At 39.9% G+C, this 15,831-nt stretch overlaps 1 protein-coding gene across 1 annotated transcript; it reads left to right on the top strand.

Annotated features, from left to right (window-relative positions):
- Positions 1-267: 267 nt before the first annotated feature.
- Positions 268-11,961, top strand: GDAP1 (ganglioside induced differentiation associated protein 1). Its single transcript, XM_026647344.1, has 6 exons — positions 268-370; positions 1,736-1,928; positions 3,342-3,515; positions 5,350-5,444; positions 5,937-6,051; positions 9,690-11,961. Exons 2-6 carry the CDS (start codon positions 1,823-1,825, stop codon positions 10,070-10,072), a joined length of 873 nt encoding a protein of 290 aa, XP_026503129.1. The 5' UTR covers positions 268-370; positions 1,736-1,822; the 3' UTR covers positions 10,073-11,961.
- Positions 11,962-15,831: the final 3,870 nt, after the last annotated feature.

The raw sequence follows: 15,831 nt of genomic DNA on the forward strand, positions 1-15,831 counted from the left end.
TGATCCCACTTTCCCCCCCCCTTTCTATTTCTGCCCTGGCTCTCTTTTCCCCCTTAGTTCTGCATCTCTGCCCCCCGCCCCTGGCTGTGCCCCTCCCCTGCCCGCCCCTGTTTTCCCTCCCCGGTGCAGCCAGGGCGCAGGTACCGATGCCATGCGAGGGCAGCGGCTGTCACGGAGCATGCTCCGAGCACCGGCGCACGCTCAGTAGCAGCCGGGGAGTCCGGTCCGCTGGGGAGCCGGTTCTGAGCCGGTTCTGGCGATGGCGCCAGAGGAGGATGGCGCGGCAGCGGGCACCGTGCTCCTGGCTGAGTGCAAGGCAGAGGCTAAGTTAATATTGTACCACTGGACCCACTCGTTCTGCTCCCAAAAGGTGAGTGCCTGGTTGCTTTCGGGGGTGCCAGGGATCAGCATCTGGACAGATCCCCCGGGCCTTGCTGCCCCCTCTGGGGCGTGGCGGCAGCAGCAGCTCAATGGGCTTCTTGCCTTGCAGGTCCCAATCTGAGTGCTTAGGCGTGGGCAGAGGGATGTAGCGCTGTTGCCTAGATCTGGATAGGGAGGAGGAAGAGATGGTGAGGGGCAAGGCCACAAAGCTTTCTTTTTAGGCCCTGAAAGGCTTGCAAGGCTTTCCAGGGAACTGTGATCATTTCGAAATGCAGAATCCCTAAATCCAGCACAGGAGGCAGTGGAGAGGAGTGCTGTATGAGGAAGGATGACTAGGGGCTTTAAAACAATATAACACTCCTTGAATTGTTAAAATGTAACAGATAATTTTGAATGGCACTTCTGGATTCTGCAGATATAACAAGACGACATGAGCATATCCATCTATTTTGTGTTCTAATGCAGAAGACGTTTTGATACTTTTTAGGAAAGGGCTGTTTCTCACCTTTATTGTAAATGGTTCCATTGCCAAAGCAAACAATTATGGTATTGTAAAATATGGATTATTCTTGTAATGGAAAAGCTTTCACACCAAGTACATACACAAGAGAAGCACCAAAAAGAGGGCAGGTATTTCAAAATGTGGCCACCCTTTTTAAGTTTATTCAAAGGAAAGAGCTCTCCAGCCAGCAAATTTTTAGCCAAGCTTTTTGAATATTAACCTGATCTTAATAAGTAATGTCCAGTGTAGTATGTTAATATTTTATTGTAACTTTGCCTTAATAAAAAGTTCCAAAAAAGTATGCTTCAGTTCCAGTTATGTATACAGAACATATTCGAGATTATATGGGAAAGGAATTTAGACATCACCAAAAATAGCACCAGGTTTTAAGATATTTAAAAAAAAATCATTTTGTGTTGTTAATTCACTTAAATTTTATCAACTGTTTCTAGGAATACCTGTCAGTCAAATAGCCATCAACTATTTTATGCTAATGATAAATGTGTTGAAAGAAGAGTTTTAGGCAATTAAAATTATTCTTTGTTGTTGTTGTTATTTATTTATTTGTATTACAGTAGCACCTACAGACCCCAACTGAGATTAGGACTCAGTTGTATTAGGAACTGTACATAGTTTCTACCTAAAGAGAACACAATTTAAATAGACAAAGGATGTGAGAGAAGACAGAGAGGTGAAGAGATTTGCCAAGGTCACACAGCAGATCAGGGGCACAGCTGGGAATAGACCCCAATACTCCTGACTCCCACTGAAACACATTGCCCCTCTAATTGAACAGACTCAGTTTATCCATGGTAAATAGCTTAATCAAGTAATTCTTGCAATATTTTTCAGGTGCGCTTAGTAATTGCTGAAAAAGCACTGAAGTGTGAAGAACACGATGTAAGTTTACCCCTGAGTGAACACAATGAACCTTGGTTTATGCGTTTAAACTCATCTGGAGAAGTGCCTGTCCTTATCCATGGAGAAAATATTATTTGTGAGGCCACACAGATTATTGATTATCTTGAAGAGACATTCGTGGATGGTAATGAAAATTTTTTGAGTTTATGTGATTTTTAATATAGTACTTACATGTCTCTGTATAGAATTTTGTTCAGATCCGTAAAAGGTTTCCCATTCCCCAAGCAAACTGATTGCATTGAAAATACTTTAACATCTATTTGGCAAGATAACTGATATACTGATCACTTATCCTGCTAGCACACAGAGGTCAAGAATATGATAACACTTTGCTATACTAATTGTGTAGCAAGGACTAATATAAAAGAATAGTTTCATGGGAGGTTGCAAAACATTTGTCATTTTTGGAAAGAACCTCTCACACAAAAATGGTGCAGTTTCCTGGATAATCCCCGAATAATCTTTTTTTTTTTTTTTTTTAAATTATGCCCCATAAGGGAGAAAGAATAGTGACTCTGTATGTGTGTGTGTGTGTGTGTGTGTGTGCGCGCGTGTGCATGTGCACACACGCATAAATGGAATAAGGAGACAAAAGTGGGAAGAATACATCTACGGTAGTAAGAAAGGAATAGTGGCATATCTTGAAATTTCACAACACTTGTCATTACTAGGAAATAGGATCAATTTTTAAAGAAAATGATTTCTTTTGCCGGTGCACAGAAACTGTATTTCTTGGGGTGAGGAGAAGAAGCAACCTTTTGTATTGGTGCTCTCTAGTTAGGGCTCTGATACACTATGTCCCTAACTGGCAAATGTAGTTTCAAGGATAAAATGATTCTGCAATGGACTTTAGAGATTCCCATAGCAGTAAGAACATGTCACTGTGAGCAGTTCAACACCTGCTGAATTAATTGCTAGCTACTTGCTTTTTGGTCAGATAATGATTGTCTGGAGGAAATAGAGAGCTGGGTAAAGCTAAGGGTGGCTAACAATCTATGGATACAGATATAAATGAACTGTTAATGCTGCTGTAAAATGGAACTCTTTAAAAACAAATTAAAAAAATTAAAGTATCATTTTATAATAGATTTTTTTAATCACTGCAGTACTTTCTTTTGAATGGGCCATAGAGATGTCTATTGTACCTCAATACATAGTGACATTGCTTGAAATGTAAAAAATGGATTCTGCTGAAACTGCTTGAATATAATATGCTATGGAGCAGATTCTCTGATCTGCTAAGGTCTCTTTAATCACATGGTTAAGTACATTGCTGAAGAGGGATGGGATTACGTGCTGAAAACTAAGCATGCACTTAAGTGCTTTGTTGAACTGGGCTCATATGGGGGGAGGGGGGAAATTACCCAATAGTGAGGATTTCACTTGATAACCATGTCATCTGTGCTACACAGGGACAACTGAAGTACCATTAAGAACACTACTTTTATCATATTTATCATTTATCATAATATCATTACATATATTATATATCTCTTCTGATTTATTTTTTAAAATCTCCTAAATAAATATATTTCAGAGAAGACACCAAGATTAATGCCAGAAGAAGGAAGCATGTATTACCCAAGGGTGCAACACTATAGAGAGCTCTTGGACTCCTTGCCTATGGATGCCTACACACATGGCTGCATTTTACACCCAGAATTAACAGTGGATTCCATGATTCCAGCTTATGCGACAACTAGAATTCGCAGTATGTAGTGAATATAAACCCAAAGATGTTGCCATTTAACAGATCTTTCTTACTTGGTTCTAAATATGTTTTATATTTAAAGATCCCTGAGACTTGAATAAGAATATAGTTTAAAAATTTGCTTACCACATAAACAACTCACACTCATACATTGTTGATGGCAAATATGTTTGATAAACGGATGCCCTACAGTTAGGCACTTAAATAACTGGGAGCAGCTGGGTGCTCAGCAGTTTTGAAAATCAGCTCACTTAATAAAGTAACATGATATGGATTTATTGCCCTAGTTTTAGGCACTCATTTTTGAAAATATTGGCCCTTTAAAATGAACAGTCAAATTTTCAAAAGTATGTAAGTTGCTTATGAGGACTTAGGCTTCTAAGTAATGTAGGCACTTCTGAAAATTTTATTCAGTAACTCAAAACCAGGGATTTAGGAAACTTCAGTTCCATTCTCCCAATGTTGAGCATTCAGTCATAATGACAGGAAATACTGCTGGCTATAATAGTTTTGTGGGCTGAAAGAGGAGTACATTCATCAAGGTCTTTGTTTTAGAATGAATATGTCCTTTGCTGTATTAGGCTGGTAACAACCCTCCCCCCCAAATTGCACTTTCTTTCTAGTCTGAATTTGTTCAGCTTCAACCGCCAGCCCATAAAATCTCTGAATCATAGCTACTATCTCTTGTGATCACAGCCCCGTTGGACATCAGTAGAGCTATGAGCATACTACTGAGGGCAGAATCTAGCCCTATATGTGTCATTTTAATTTTAAAAGATATTTTGCTTAAAATTTTGAAAGATCTGAAAATGTGGGAAAAGGAAATGTCCTTTTTGGAGTATCTGTGGAATTAATTCTGCTAACAACAGGGAAGGATAGCAGTGCTATTTGTGCTTATTATGCACAGATAGTAATGGCATTTGCAAAAATTTAATTTTTTTATCTTGCTGTTTTAGGTTATAAAACAATATACATATTTTCCTGTAGTCTGCACTAGTAGTGCCTGCACCAAACCATTGCAGTGAAGAAAATATATTCTTTGTAAATGTAGAAATGTACAATGGCAGCAGAACATCGATTAAAATAATGGACCTGACTCTCCTCTCTCTGACACTAGTGTAATGAAGAGTAGCCTTACAAAGAGTGGAGTTTCACCGATATAAAACTTGTGTGAGAGGAAAATCTAGCCCCATTTTTTGTAGGAGAAATACCTTTATATTCGCACCCAGGGGCAAAAAAGGATAAGCAGCCTGGGTTCATCTGACAAATTAAATTAATTTTAAAGATCAGTTTGTCCCAAAATCCTGGATCTGCACAACCCCACATTTTGGGAATCTTCAAAGCAGGATATGGGATGAAATCCTGGCCCCATTGAAGTCAATGGCAAAACTTTTATTGTCTTCAGTGAGGCCTGAATTTCATCCATCGATTTTTCCAATTAGACCAATTTCTGACTCCTAATATGTAGATTGTAAGGGTAGAGGGAACCATGGTGGTCATTTAGTCTGACTTCTGCATAACACAGGCCATAGGACTTCCTTGACTTAAATTCTGCTTCAAATCCAATACTGTGGTTGGACTAGAGCAGTGGTTCCCAAACTTGTTCCGCCGCTTGTGCAAGGAAAGCCCCTGGCGGGCCGGGCCGGTTTGTTTACCTGCCGCGTCTGCAGGTTCGGCCGATCGTGGCTCCCAGTGGCCGCGGTTCGCTGCTCCAGGCCAATGGGAGCTGCTGGAAGCGGCGACCAATACGTCCACCACTTACTCATTAATTTTTGTGGATGAAAACATGAATATAGTGGGTGATTTTATATAATTCCTGTTTCTGTTTTATTAGGCCAGATAGGTAACACAGAATCTGAACTAAAGAAGCTTGCCAAAGAAAATCCAGACCTCCAAGATGCTTATATAGCAAAACAGAAGCGCCTTAAAGTGAGTAAATTAATGGTATCCCACTGCTAAACGAATTGAACAGTAATATTGGAATTCTCCCATAATGATGCTAAAATTCTATTTCACCTGTCATTATCAGTGTGCTCATTCAGGGAGACAGCCCTGCAAAACGTTGAGCACTTTGTCTCCCATCCAGCAGAACACTTCAATACATGCTTAATTTAAAGCACCTTGATGTCCCACTGACTTCAAAGTTAAGCCTGTACGTGAGTGTTTTGCTGGACTGAAGTGAGAGCACTCACCCCCTTGCAGGATTAAGCACTCACAGGGTATCTCCATGTTGTAAAGAATTTTTTTCTGTTATTTGAGTTGTCACTAATATGCGAATTGCCAATAGCTTCCACTTGACTTTTAACTGTGTGCACATTTTATGAATATGTACTGTAATCCCAAAATGAATCTTTCTCCGAAAACCCTAACCATAATATATATGTATGATTGTTTAAAACTATAACCTATGGGTATTTGCAGTCTAAGCTGCTGGACCATGATAATATAAAGTACCTGAAGAAAATACTTGATGAATTGGAAAAAGTTTTGGACCAGGTTGAGACTGAGTTACAAAGGAGAAATGAAGAAACACCAGGTAAGAGATTATTCCTGTTTAATTCTATTGACAGTTATGTTTGACACAACTGATTCATCCAGATAGCAACATTTGTTCTGTATGATATTTTTTGATGTATTAGTTTTAATTGATAGCTATCTAACTTCACTGAGCCTATCAAATATGGCTTTCAATACTAATTTAGTCTAATGCAATCTACTGTCAGTAGGAGCATATATGAACACTTTTAAGTGTGCTTTTGAGACCTTGATCACACACATTTTCAGCATGATGTGTAGAGAATTAGCCACAACATTCCATACCACTTTAAAAAAAAACATTTCTTAAATTGCTTGAGGTCCCAATTCAGCATAACAAGTTCATGACTAACTTAAACATGTCAGTAGTCCTCATGTGCTTAAAGTTAGGCACATGCTTAAATACCATGCTGAATTTAAACCGTAGTGATGGAGATAGGTACACAACTGACAGTCCTGGAGATTAAAACACTGCAGAGCAGTGCAGTGCAATTTCCCTCATACTTTCCTGCCACTATGTCCTAACCTTAGCCGATCCTTTATAAAGGAAGCTCATTCTCTGTAGTCATCCAGAGTCTGATCCAGCTCCCACAGAAATCAATGGGAGCCTCTCCTCTGACTTCACTGGGAGCTGGATCAAGCCCTCAATCCTTCACCCTTCTACTGAGACTACCAATAAGGATGCCAGTTGGTATTAACTGTGTTATGTAAGTGAACTCCTACTTACTGAGAACAGAACTCAGACAACTAACTCACTTCACATAGCAAACCAGATGTCAGATGGTAACATAAATACAATCCCTATCAATACAGGCTGGATTAAAACCAATGAATGATACAGTAGTGAATAAATTTTTTGGTCTAATTCTGTACTGCCACAATGCCAATGGAGTTACACCAGCAAAGAATTTCACCCCATTACCAAACCCTTGAGGATTCAGCTATACCATCTGGAATTTCTTCCAGATACTCTAGAGTTTCTTGCATTTGTAAACAATAATCAAGCCTAGAACTTTCTGGACTCCTTGTTGAAGAGTTACCCAAATGGGTTAAAAAACTGAATTTAGAAATCTTAATCTCATTCTAATGCTGAGTGGATTTAACCAACACTTAAACATTTTTATGACTGTTTCTCATGGTTTTTCTTTCTTGAGATTCACTTTCAGTTTCCTCTTTTCCAACCCCCCCCCAACACACATAGCAGCTCTAGTGATCAGATGATAAAATTTCAGTGAACAAATGAGATGTACCAACACTACTTCGTGAGGTACTTCGTTTTCTCATAGAGATCTTCCAAACAGTGCCCTGGCATGACCTCACTTAGTTTGAGATTTGACAAGAGTATACCAGGGGAAGGGAGGCGGCGTTTGGCTGAATGTCAGACTTCTGACTAATCAGATGCTTTTCTGAACTTCATCTAAGCTATCCAAACCTCTTGAGTCTACAGATAGAGCAGAAAAATCTCATGATAACAGGCTTTCTTATGAGATGTCTAGTTCTTGCTTTGGTTAGGCCATAGATACCACACAAACAGGTTTTCTCAGTTCTCACAGTTCTTTCATTTTCACGCTCTCTTCCTCACATCCTCGCTACAGCTGGGATTGGAAGGGGTCATTCGAAAATTGAATTAGAAAGCTGGTTCTAAGTATTTTCCAGCCCAGCCAGAAGTAAAACCACAACACACATGTGAAAGTGTGTTCTCATGAGACTTTTATAGAGTCGTCTTTACTGAAGTAATTAGTTCATTTCCATTTCACAATGTATGTTACTTTCAGTAAGATAAGAATAAGCTCAAATGTTTGGGTGCCCATCTGAACCAAACCTCCAAACAGTTTGGGTTTCACTTCTCACTATTAGTCAGAATCCTAAACAAAAATAAAGATTAACATGCAGAATTATAAAGCCCATTTTCAATATACAGTAAAAGCTTTGTTATCTGGCATGTTGGGGGAATGGAGGGTGCCGGCTAGTCAAAAATTCCATTTAACTAAGAATTATACTTACCAATGGGAGTTGTGGAGCCAGCACTCAGGGCAAGGCGGGGGCAGCACGCAGAGCTGCCTGGCCGCACCTCCGCCTAGGAGTAGCAGAGACATGTCGCCGCTTGCAGGGAGCCACCTGAGGTGAGCGCCACCCGGATCTGGACACCTGGCAACCCTATTAGAAATGCTGGTTTCTAGAGCTTTCCAGTTGGTAAAGTGCCAGATAACACAGCTTTTACTGTATTGTTTTTCTTTCTTTTTCTTCTTTTAATCCCTTTCATGTTTTCGATCTCCTTTTTTACATGTTTATTCTATCTCTCTGACTTTCCAGCTATAGATTCATAGATTTTAAGGCCAGAAGGGACCATTGGATCATCTAGTCAGACTTCCTGTGTAACACAAACCATAGAATTTCATGCAGTTACCCTGTATGGAGCCCAGCAACTTGTGTTTAAATAAAGCATACAGGCATCCAGTTTTGATCTGAAGATTTCAAGAGACAGAATCACCACTTCCCTTGGTAGTTCCAATAGTTAATCATCCTCACTGTTTTAAAAAAAAGTGCCTTATTTCTAATTTGAATTTGTCTGTCTTTAACTTCTAGTCACTGGTTCTTGTTATTCCTTTTACTACTAGATTAAAGAGCCCTGTAGTACTGGGTATTTTCTCCCAGTGAATGTACTTATATACCACAATGAAGTCACCTCTCAATCTGTCCCTGACCTTCTATTCCTTTCTTTTACTACTCCAATCTCTCCCTCCCTCCTAGTCTTCTTCCTCACACAAGTCTTCTGCTCACATAGTTAGCTGCTTAGCTCTTCCCCTTTATTCTCCTTTTGTAAGGATTAACTTCCATATCTCTCTTCAGCTGCACAGAACTGATTCCCTCCCTGCACAGGTCTCTCTCCCCAGCCTTCTAGATATAACCACAGATCTCCCTGGCTCAGAGATCATATACTTATTTTGATTTGAAAAATACAGCAGAGAGCACTGTATTTCCACTTGAGCGTTTCCACTTGAGATCTAAGCAGAACGTAACTTGCTGACTGGGCCATAGGAGGGCAATTAGGGGACTTGTAGTTAAATTGGCAATCCGGAAAGAATTACAGTTTCATTTAAAAGTTCTGTGTAGGCCATGGGTCAATGCAGAGCTCCTCTAATGGCCAGATCAACAGGTTAATTTCCTTTTGCTTGGAAAATTTTCATCAGATGTAAGCAGCTCCTATTTGAGTTTTTTTAAATAGAATGACACAAACAAGATGACACTCTCAGGCCTTTACTAGGGGAATCTGTAGCCCTTGCTAGAGTTCAGAAAAAATGAAAGCTGAGCTCCCTTGCTTCCCTTCCCCTCGATTGAATTAATTTAGTCTTGAGAAAATTTAATTGGGAGCAAAAACTGGGTCTTAAAGCACAAAACTGAAGTGTGGATCTTACTGGGCAACTGGGAGGTGGACTTTGCAGTACTGTATAGACTATGGAAGGGGTTGGAGAAGGAAGTTAGCTGTTAAAATTAGATTTTTAACTTTCAAAGTACTACTGCTGTTTATGAATCTGTTTATGTACTAGCAGTAAACATACACGTAATAGACCAGGCAACCTTACACATATCCTTGTACTTCGTTAGCTCCTAATTCTTTGTGTGTTTATTTCTGATTAGAAGATGGACAGCAGCCTTGGCTGTGTGGTGAATTCTTTAGTTTGGCAGATGTATCGCTTGCTGTTACATTACATCGCCTGAAGTTTCTGGGGTTTGCAAGAAGAAACTGGGGAAATGGAAAACGACCCAACTTGGAAGCCTATTATGAACGTGTCTTGAAGAGAAAAACATTTAACAAAGTTTTAGGACATGTCAACAACATATTAATCTCAGCAGTTCTGCCAACTGCGTTCCGGGTGGCCAAGAAAAGGGCACCAAGAGTTCTTGGCACAACCATGTTGGTTGGCTTGCTAGCAGGAATGGGTTATTTTGCTTTCACTTGTCTTCGAAAGAGATTTGTCAATATGATGTTATCAATTAGAACAAGACAACCTTATTTTTAGACTCTAATTTGCCTGATTGTGTGTGGGGGACACCTCTAATCCCCAGAAAAATCTCAAAGATAAACATATATGAAAGATTCATGGAGCAGAACATTGTCACAGAATAATAGTCTCCTACAATTGCATACATGTATTGGAAAAGCTGAAATACTTGTGGATAATAAACATTGAGGGGACAATAAAGAAAATAAAATAGGTTCTTTTCAAATGAGGAGCTGTAGATCCTGTGGCAATGCTTTGTTAGAAGAATCATTGTTTCTGTCTCTTTTACCAAATGACTGATGTAATTTTAGAACTTTTATTCAACAGGTATTCATGCAGCAATGCAACAGGTGCTCACTCTGGGTGAAATTCTTCAGTGTGCAGAAGACCAGCACAAGTCCTAGGCTCCACTTGAGCCCTGAAAACAGGATTTAAGTGGGACTTAAGTGGCCCACAGGCCTTGTGTCTGACCTTTGCATGGGAGAGAATTTCACCGAGATCAACTGCCATAGGTTTTCATATAGAGGTTCAAATAGTAGCATGAGTTTCATTTATTTGCGAAGATACTTGAAGTGTGTGTGTGAAAATCAGCTAATTTGGGAAGACATAGGAGGAGATTTTTCAAAGGGAAAACTAGCAGGTAGGCTCTCAACTCTCATTGAGATTCAGGCACCTAACTTGGCCTTTGTGCACTCAAATAACCAATTTGCCTACATACCTTGGATATTTTTGCCTACAAATTAGGTGGGTATAATTGTACGTAAGTGATTGCATGTGTCTCTGTGTGAAAATATTGCCCATAAGTGCCACAGCCTATCGGAAAATATCTTATCCATTAAAAATAGCTTTTTATATGAGTAAGATTTTCTGACGATAGCTTCATTTTTGTTTATTTTTATTAGTGGAAAAGAGTCCTCCATCTGTCAAGTTTGATTGGCTAACATAAAGATACAAAGTGGGTAATTCTCCAGCATGGTCTACTTATTTACTGAGAGATTACAACTTGGTGAAAATGAGTGAAAATTGTTTGTTTGTACAACCTGGGAATAGGAAATTTGTATTGCAGTTTCTTTCATAAAGTTACAGTTCGGATTTGAAGAAACAGTGTAAATAACACAGATGCTTTAATGCAATCCACCAGTCAGTGGCTACTGATGGATGTATTGTTCAACCTGAATCCAACTCATCATTCCAGTGGCAGTTGTGCACCTATCTGAGACCAGATTTTGTTCGTGTGTCAGTCAGTGGCCTGACAGGAAGCACAAACTACCAAAAGTCTGACCTAGCAAGATTTCTAGCTCATTTGTGAAGACCCAGAATGTTTCTAGCATTTTTGGATTTATATCTGAACCAAAACACGTCTGAAGTTTTTGAAGTTTGTCTATCAGTAACTAGTAGACAAAATGTTACTGAAATGGGCCTGTAAAATCTGTAGTAATGGGCATGAATCAAACTCCTATATACCAATGTCCACAAACTTTAGTTGTTCGCTATCATCTATCTCTAGTAATGTCTAATGGTCATTTGAAATGAGCAGATACGGATTTTACCTGGATAATTTTGGTGTCAAGCAGATGTTGAAAGGGATAATTTGTTTGTTGAACATTGCTGGTTATAATTTAACAGAGTGTTAAATATTTAACAAAAGATGGCCCAAATCTTACTGCTCCTTTTCATTAGTAAGAAATATTCATACATAGGAAACAGTGCTTTTTGTTTGTTTGTCTGTTGATGGTAAAAGACAGTTTCATATAATTACTTTTAATGACCCAATTGTTTTGGACATCTTGATAAATTGAATGTGCTCTACTTACAAAAACTTAATATCTCTAGAGTAAATTTAATTCACTAACACTGTTAATGTTTTCAGAGTAGCAGCCATGTTAGTCTGTATCTGCAAAAAGAACAGGAGTACTTGTATTTATGAGAGCAAGGCACTGCATTTAGCCGTATGGAGTGGAAATCCATCAACTTCAAAAGATGCTCTAATAAATTTGTTAGTCTCTAAGGTGCCACAAGTACTCCTGTTCTTTTTGCGTTAATGTTTTGTTAGCTTTAATTGACTCTTGCTTTGTTGTTTGTATATTGCAGCACATCTATATTTACTTTGCATCTGAAAATTCCATAAAATAATATGCCTCACTAGATGCTTCAGTAGCATATCATATTTCTGAGAAGTTTGAAAGTGTAACATTAAAATATCTGTTCAAGTCATTCTAAAATTAACATGATTTAAATATGGACTATGCAGAATGAATTTCACCTTCTTTTCCTGCTTTTTAAATCCATAAAGTTGTCTTCCTAGAGAAATGTTTTCTGTTAGCACAAGTGTCCAGCCCACACTACCAATTTATATGTATATCTATGATGAAGACTAATGATTGGTCATGCTATGTAGTTTCACTCCCTGTTATCCTTGATCTTTTGTGCACTTGAGATTACACACATTCATTGCCTGCCAAAAGCAACATGTACTGCTGGGAAGACCTGAAATGACCACCAGATGTCAGTGCTCTGCTAGGGCTGCACTTTGGGAATCCAGTTGAATTGTCATTGAAACTCTCACAAATTAAACATTTCTGCTCTCGGTCTGAGACAAAGGGAGTATCCTCCTCAGGGTAGCTAGTGTGGTTAAAAATGGTGTGACACAATTTATTTGCCATGCGATTTCAAACTGTTCTCAAACCTGGAATATTTATTGAATGACATAGTTTCTATAGTAAATATGTAGGGGCCTATATAACTTGGGATTGTCTACCAGAGGGCAGAGTTAAAACAACACTTCACATTAACATGAACACCACTGAGTAGCAGGGAAATATATCTACCTGAATGAACACTTTATGGATAACACTATTCAGGAAAGTTCAGGTTGCTAGTTAGAGCATATGTCTGTCACTAAAACTGTAATACTAAGTAGCTTTTGTTAACCTTATAATTAACTACGTGATAGGCTACTCATTCTCACTGCTCTAGAGTGCTCTTCATGGGTGAAATTCACTCCTGTGCAGAGGGCCAATAAAAGACCTATCACATCACTTAAGACCTCAACATAGGGCTGATGTGGGATTTAAGTGTGCATTGACCTTGTGAGGGCCCTATGCACAGGGTGAATTTCACCTTGTATTTGTAAAGTTGCTTGCCTTTTAGCCCCGTTTCTTTCCAGCAGTGCTTAGTACTGCTTCCTGTGACCATTTTGTAGGTTGGATGCTCTCCTCCTTTGGTTTTCATATTCTGTTTTCTCTCTATGTCACACAGCTAATGCACAGCAGTATGCTAATATTTTTTTCGTATCATATGCTTGTATGTGGGCTCAGAAAAATAAACATGGGACCTGAAATGATGTTCTAGAGTAAAGCATTTCCTTTGGCTTAACAAAACTCAGCACATTTGAAAAGCACAAGGTTTTCCTGTAAGGTGGAATTAGGCTGATGCTGTTCAAGGAATTAAGCCACATAAATTTACAATTTATGTGTAATTCAGGAGACAGTTGTACACTGAGTTTGTGCACATATGTGGAAATAACATAGTTACAATTACATTGCTTCCTTTGGCTCCCTGATTGGCTGAGCCTATTTGATATACTGAGGAGGGTCGGCAGAAGCCATTTTAATATGTTTCTTCAGAAGGAGAGGCTGCATCTTGTGTGCTTTCTCTGAGAGAATGAGAAAATGACTAACTTCCCTTTTAGGGTCTGGCCTGGTAATCTTTGCTTACATCATAATTTGCATTACAGTAGTGTTTACAGTGCCCCAACTAAAACCAGGGCCCCTTTGCACTAGACATTGTATAAACACATAGTGAGAGAAGAGTTCCTGCCCTGAAGAGCTTATGCTCTAAGTAGACAAGAAGGGAAACAGGCATACAAAGGTGACGTGACTTGCTCAAGATCCCACAGTGAGTCAGTATAGAACCATACCTCCTGCCTCTCACACCATGTCTCTAACATGAGTAATTTGTGATCACATGAATAAATCCTATGGACATCAGTGGAAATATTTGTGATTAGGGATTGTTCATATAAATAAAGGTTACAGATTTGCATCCTTATTTTTTAAGGGGCTTGAGTCATAGTGTTACACTAGCAACCACTTATTAGAGCTGATGGCACACATCTCTGCCCCAGGGCACTGACAGAGGCAACAGCAGACGACAGCTGTGTGATGTTCCCAACTGCAATGATGGTGGGTGCTTATTGTCCTAATCCCCTAGATTATGGGTATAGTGCTCACCCTACCTCTGACAGGCTCCACAAGGGCAAATGCGGCAACTCAAGTTCAGTTGGGACTAATTAACTCACTGAGTAACTGGGAGGCAGTTAATTAAGCAGGGAAGTACCCGCATGAGGAACAGCCCCCAGACAGACAAAGCTCCCAAAGGACGGGTTCTCAGGGGGGACCTGGTGAGGGGGCTCACGAGAAAGGGAAACCAAGGAAGAATGTTCCTGGGTCTGAAAGGGAGGTGCTATGAGTGACAAATCAGCAAAACCTCACTCCATGGAAGGACTTCACCAGAAAGCAGCAGAAGTCCTGGATCAGAGGAATTATATGCTGTTCTGATGAAGGGTCGTCATGGTTTGACCTCTGTGGGGACCTTGATCCAAGAGGAGAGACCCTTCTCCTGTTGGTGACAAAAGACCCTGTCTTCAGAAGAAGGTTCTGAGTCAAGAGAGCCTTATTAGTATGGGGCCTAGATATAAGTGAGATTGATGAACTACGATTAACTCAGCCCTCTCCCCATCCTGCTGGGGTGGAGGCCTATCTACATTATGTTCCACCTGTTCAATATACATAAGCCTCACTGAACTTATTGAAAACCCTTTATGAGAAACTGAGGCAGAGACTAATGGTGATGCTGCACAGGACTGCCAAATGGCACTTCAGGGAGAGGGTCCCTGCCACAAAGACCTTTAAGGAGTAGCAGGCTGCCATCTGCCAAAATTGCTATAGACAATAGCAGGTCCCCAGTCCTTCTGTACAGGAGACGACATGGAGTACAATGTTGGCACTTAACAAAGACAACATAAGGTAGGTGTGATGGGGTGTCATGTGAAGGTGTGTGAGGGAAAGGCTTGGTGGGCTGGTTGGTTTGTGTGATGAAACAGGGACACAAGATCTGATGGGGACCTCACTAGGTCCAGAGAGCTTGGATAAGTATCCAAACATTTGTTTAACAATATCTGCTCCCACTGAAGTCAAAACAGCATTCTGCTTCACACTTGCAGAGATTCTCCAGACGTGAGGATTTCCCAGTAATAATCTCTGACCTCTTTAGGTTTACTTTGCACCACATAGAGAGAATTTGGCCCAACAGACCAAACCATCAGTTTGGGAAACACTGGGAGGAAACTTGGTGTTGTGGGAATATTGATAGCATCTAGGCTAAGCACTTCTGGAACTCTAACCTGTTTTTAATTTGAACAGACTACTGTCAATTGAAGAGAAGCAAATTGTCACACACACACCTATCTGCCTTGTGCTGACAGCAATGGAGGTGTATGGATAACTGTGGAAACCAAATGATCTGGAAAGAGAGAATAAAATGGATTCTTTTAATTCTTGGTGCACCATACAAGCAAAATTGTTCACTAAAATCCAATCATGTACACCTGTGCAACTCCAGAGAAATTAGCAGGGTGACCCAGGCTTTACTGAGTGTATAATTTAAAGGCAATGGGCTTAGACAGGTATAACTGAGGGTCTGTGTTGATCTGTGCAACCTCTAATACAGGGGTAGGCAACCTATGGCATGCGTGCCGAAGGCGGCACACGAGCTGA

The sequence above is a fragment of the Terrapene carolina genome, unplaced genomic scaffold (genome assembly GCF_002925995.2).
Source record: "Terrapene carolina triunguis isolate 2854851 unplaced genomic scaffold, T_m_triunguis-2.0 Scaffold58, whole genome shotgun sequence".
Taxonomy (NCBI): Eukaryota; Metazoa; Chordata; order Testudines; family Emydidae; genus Terrapene; species Terrapene triunguis.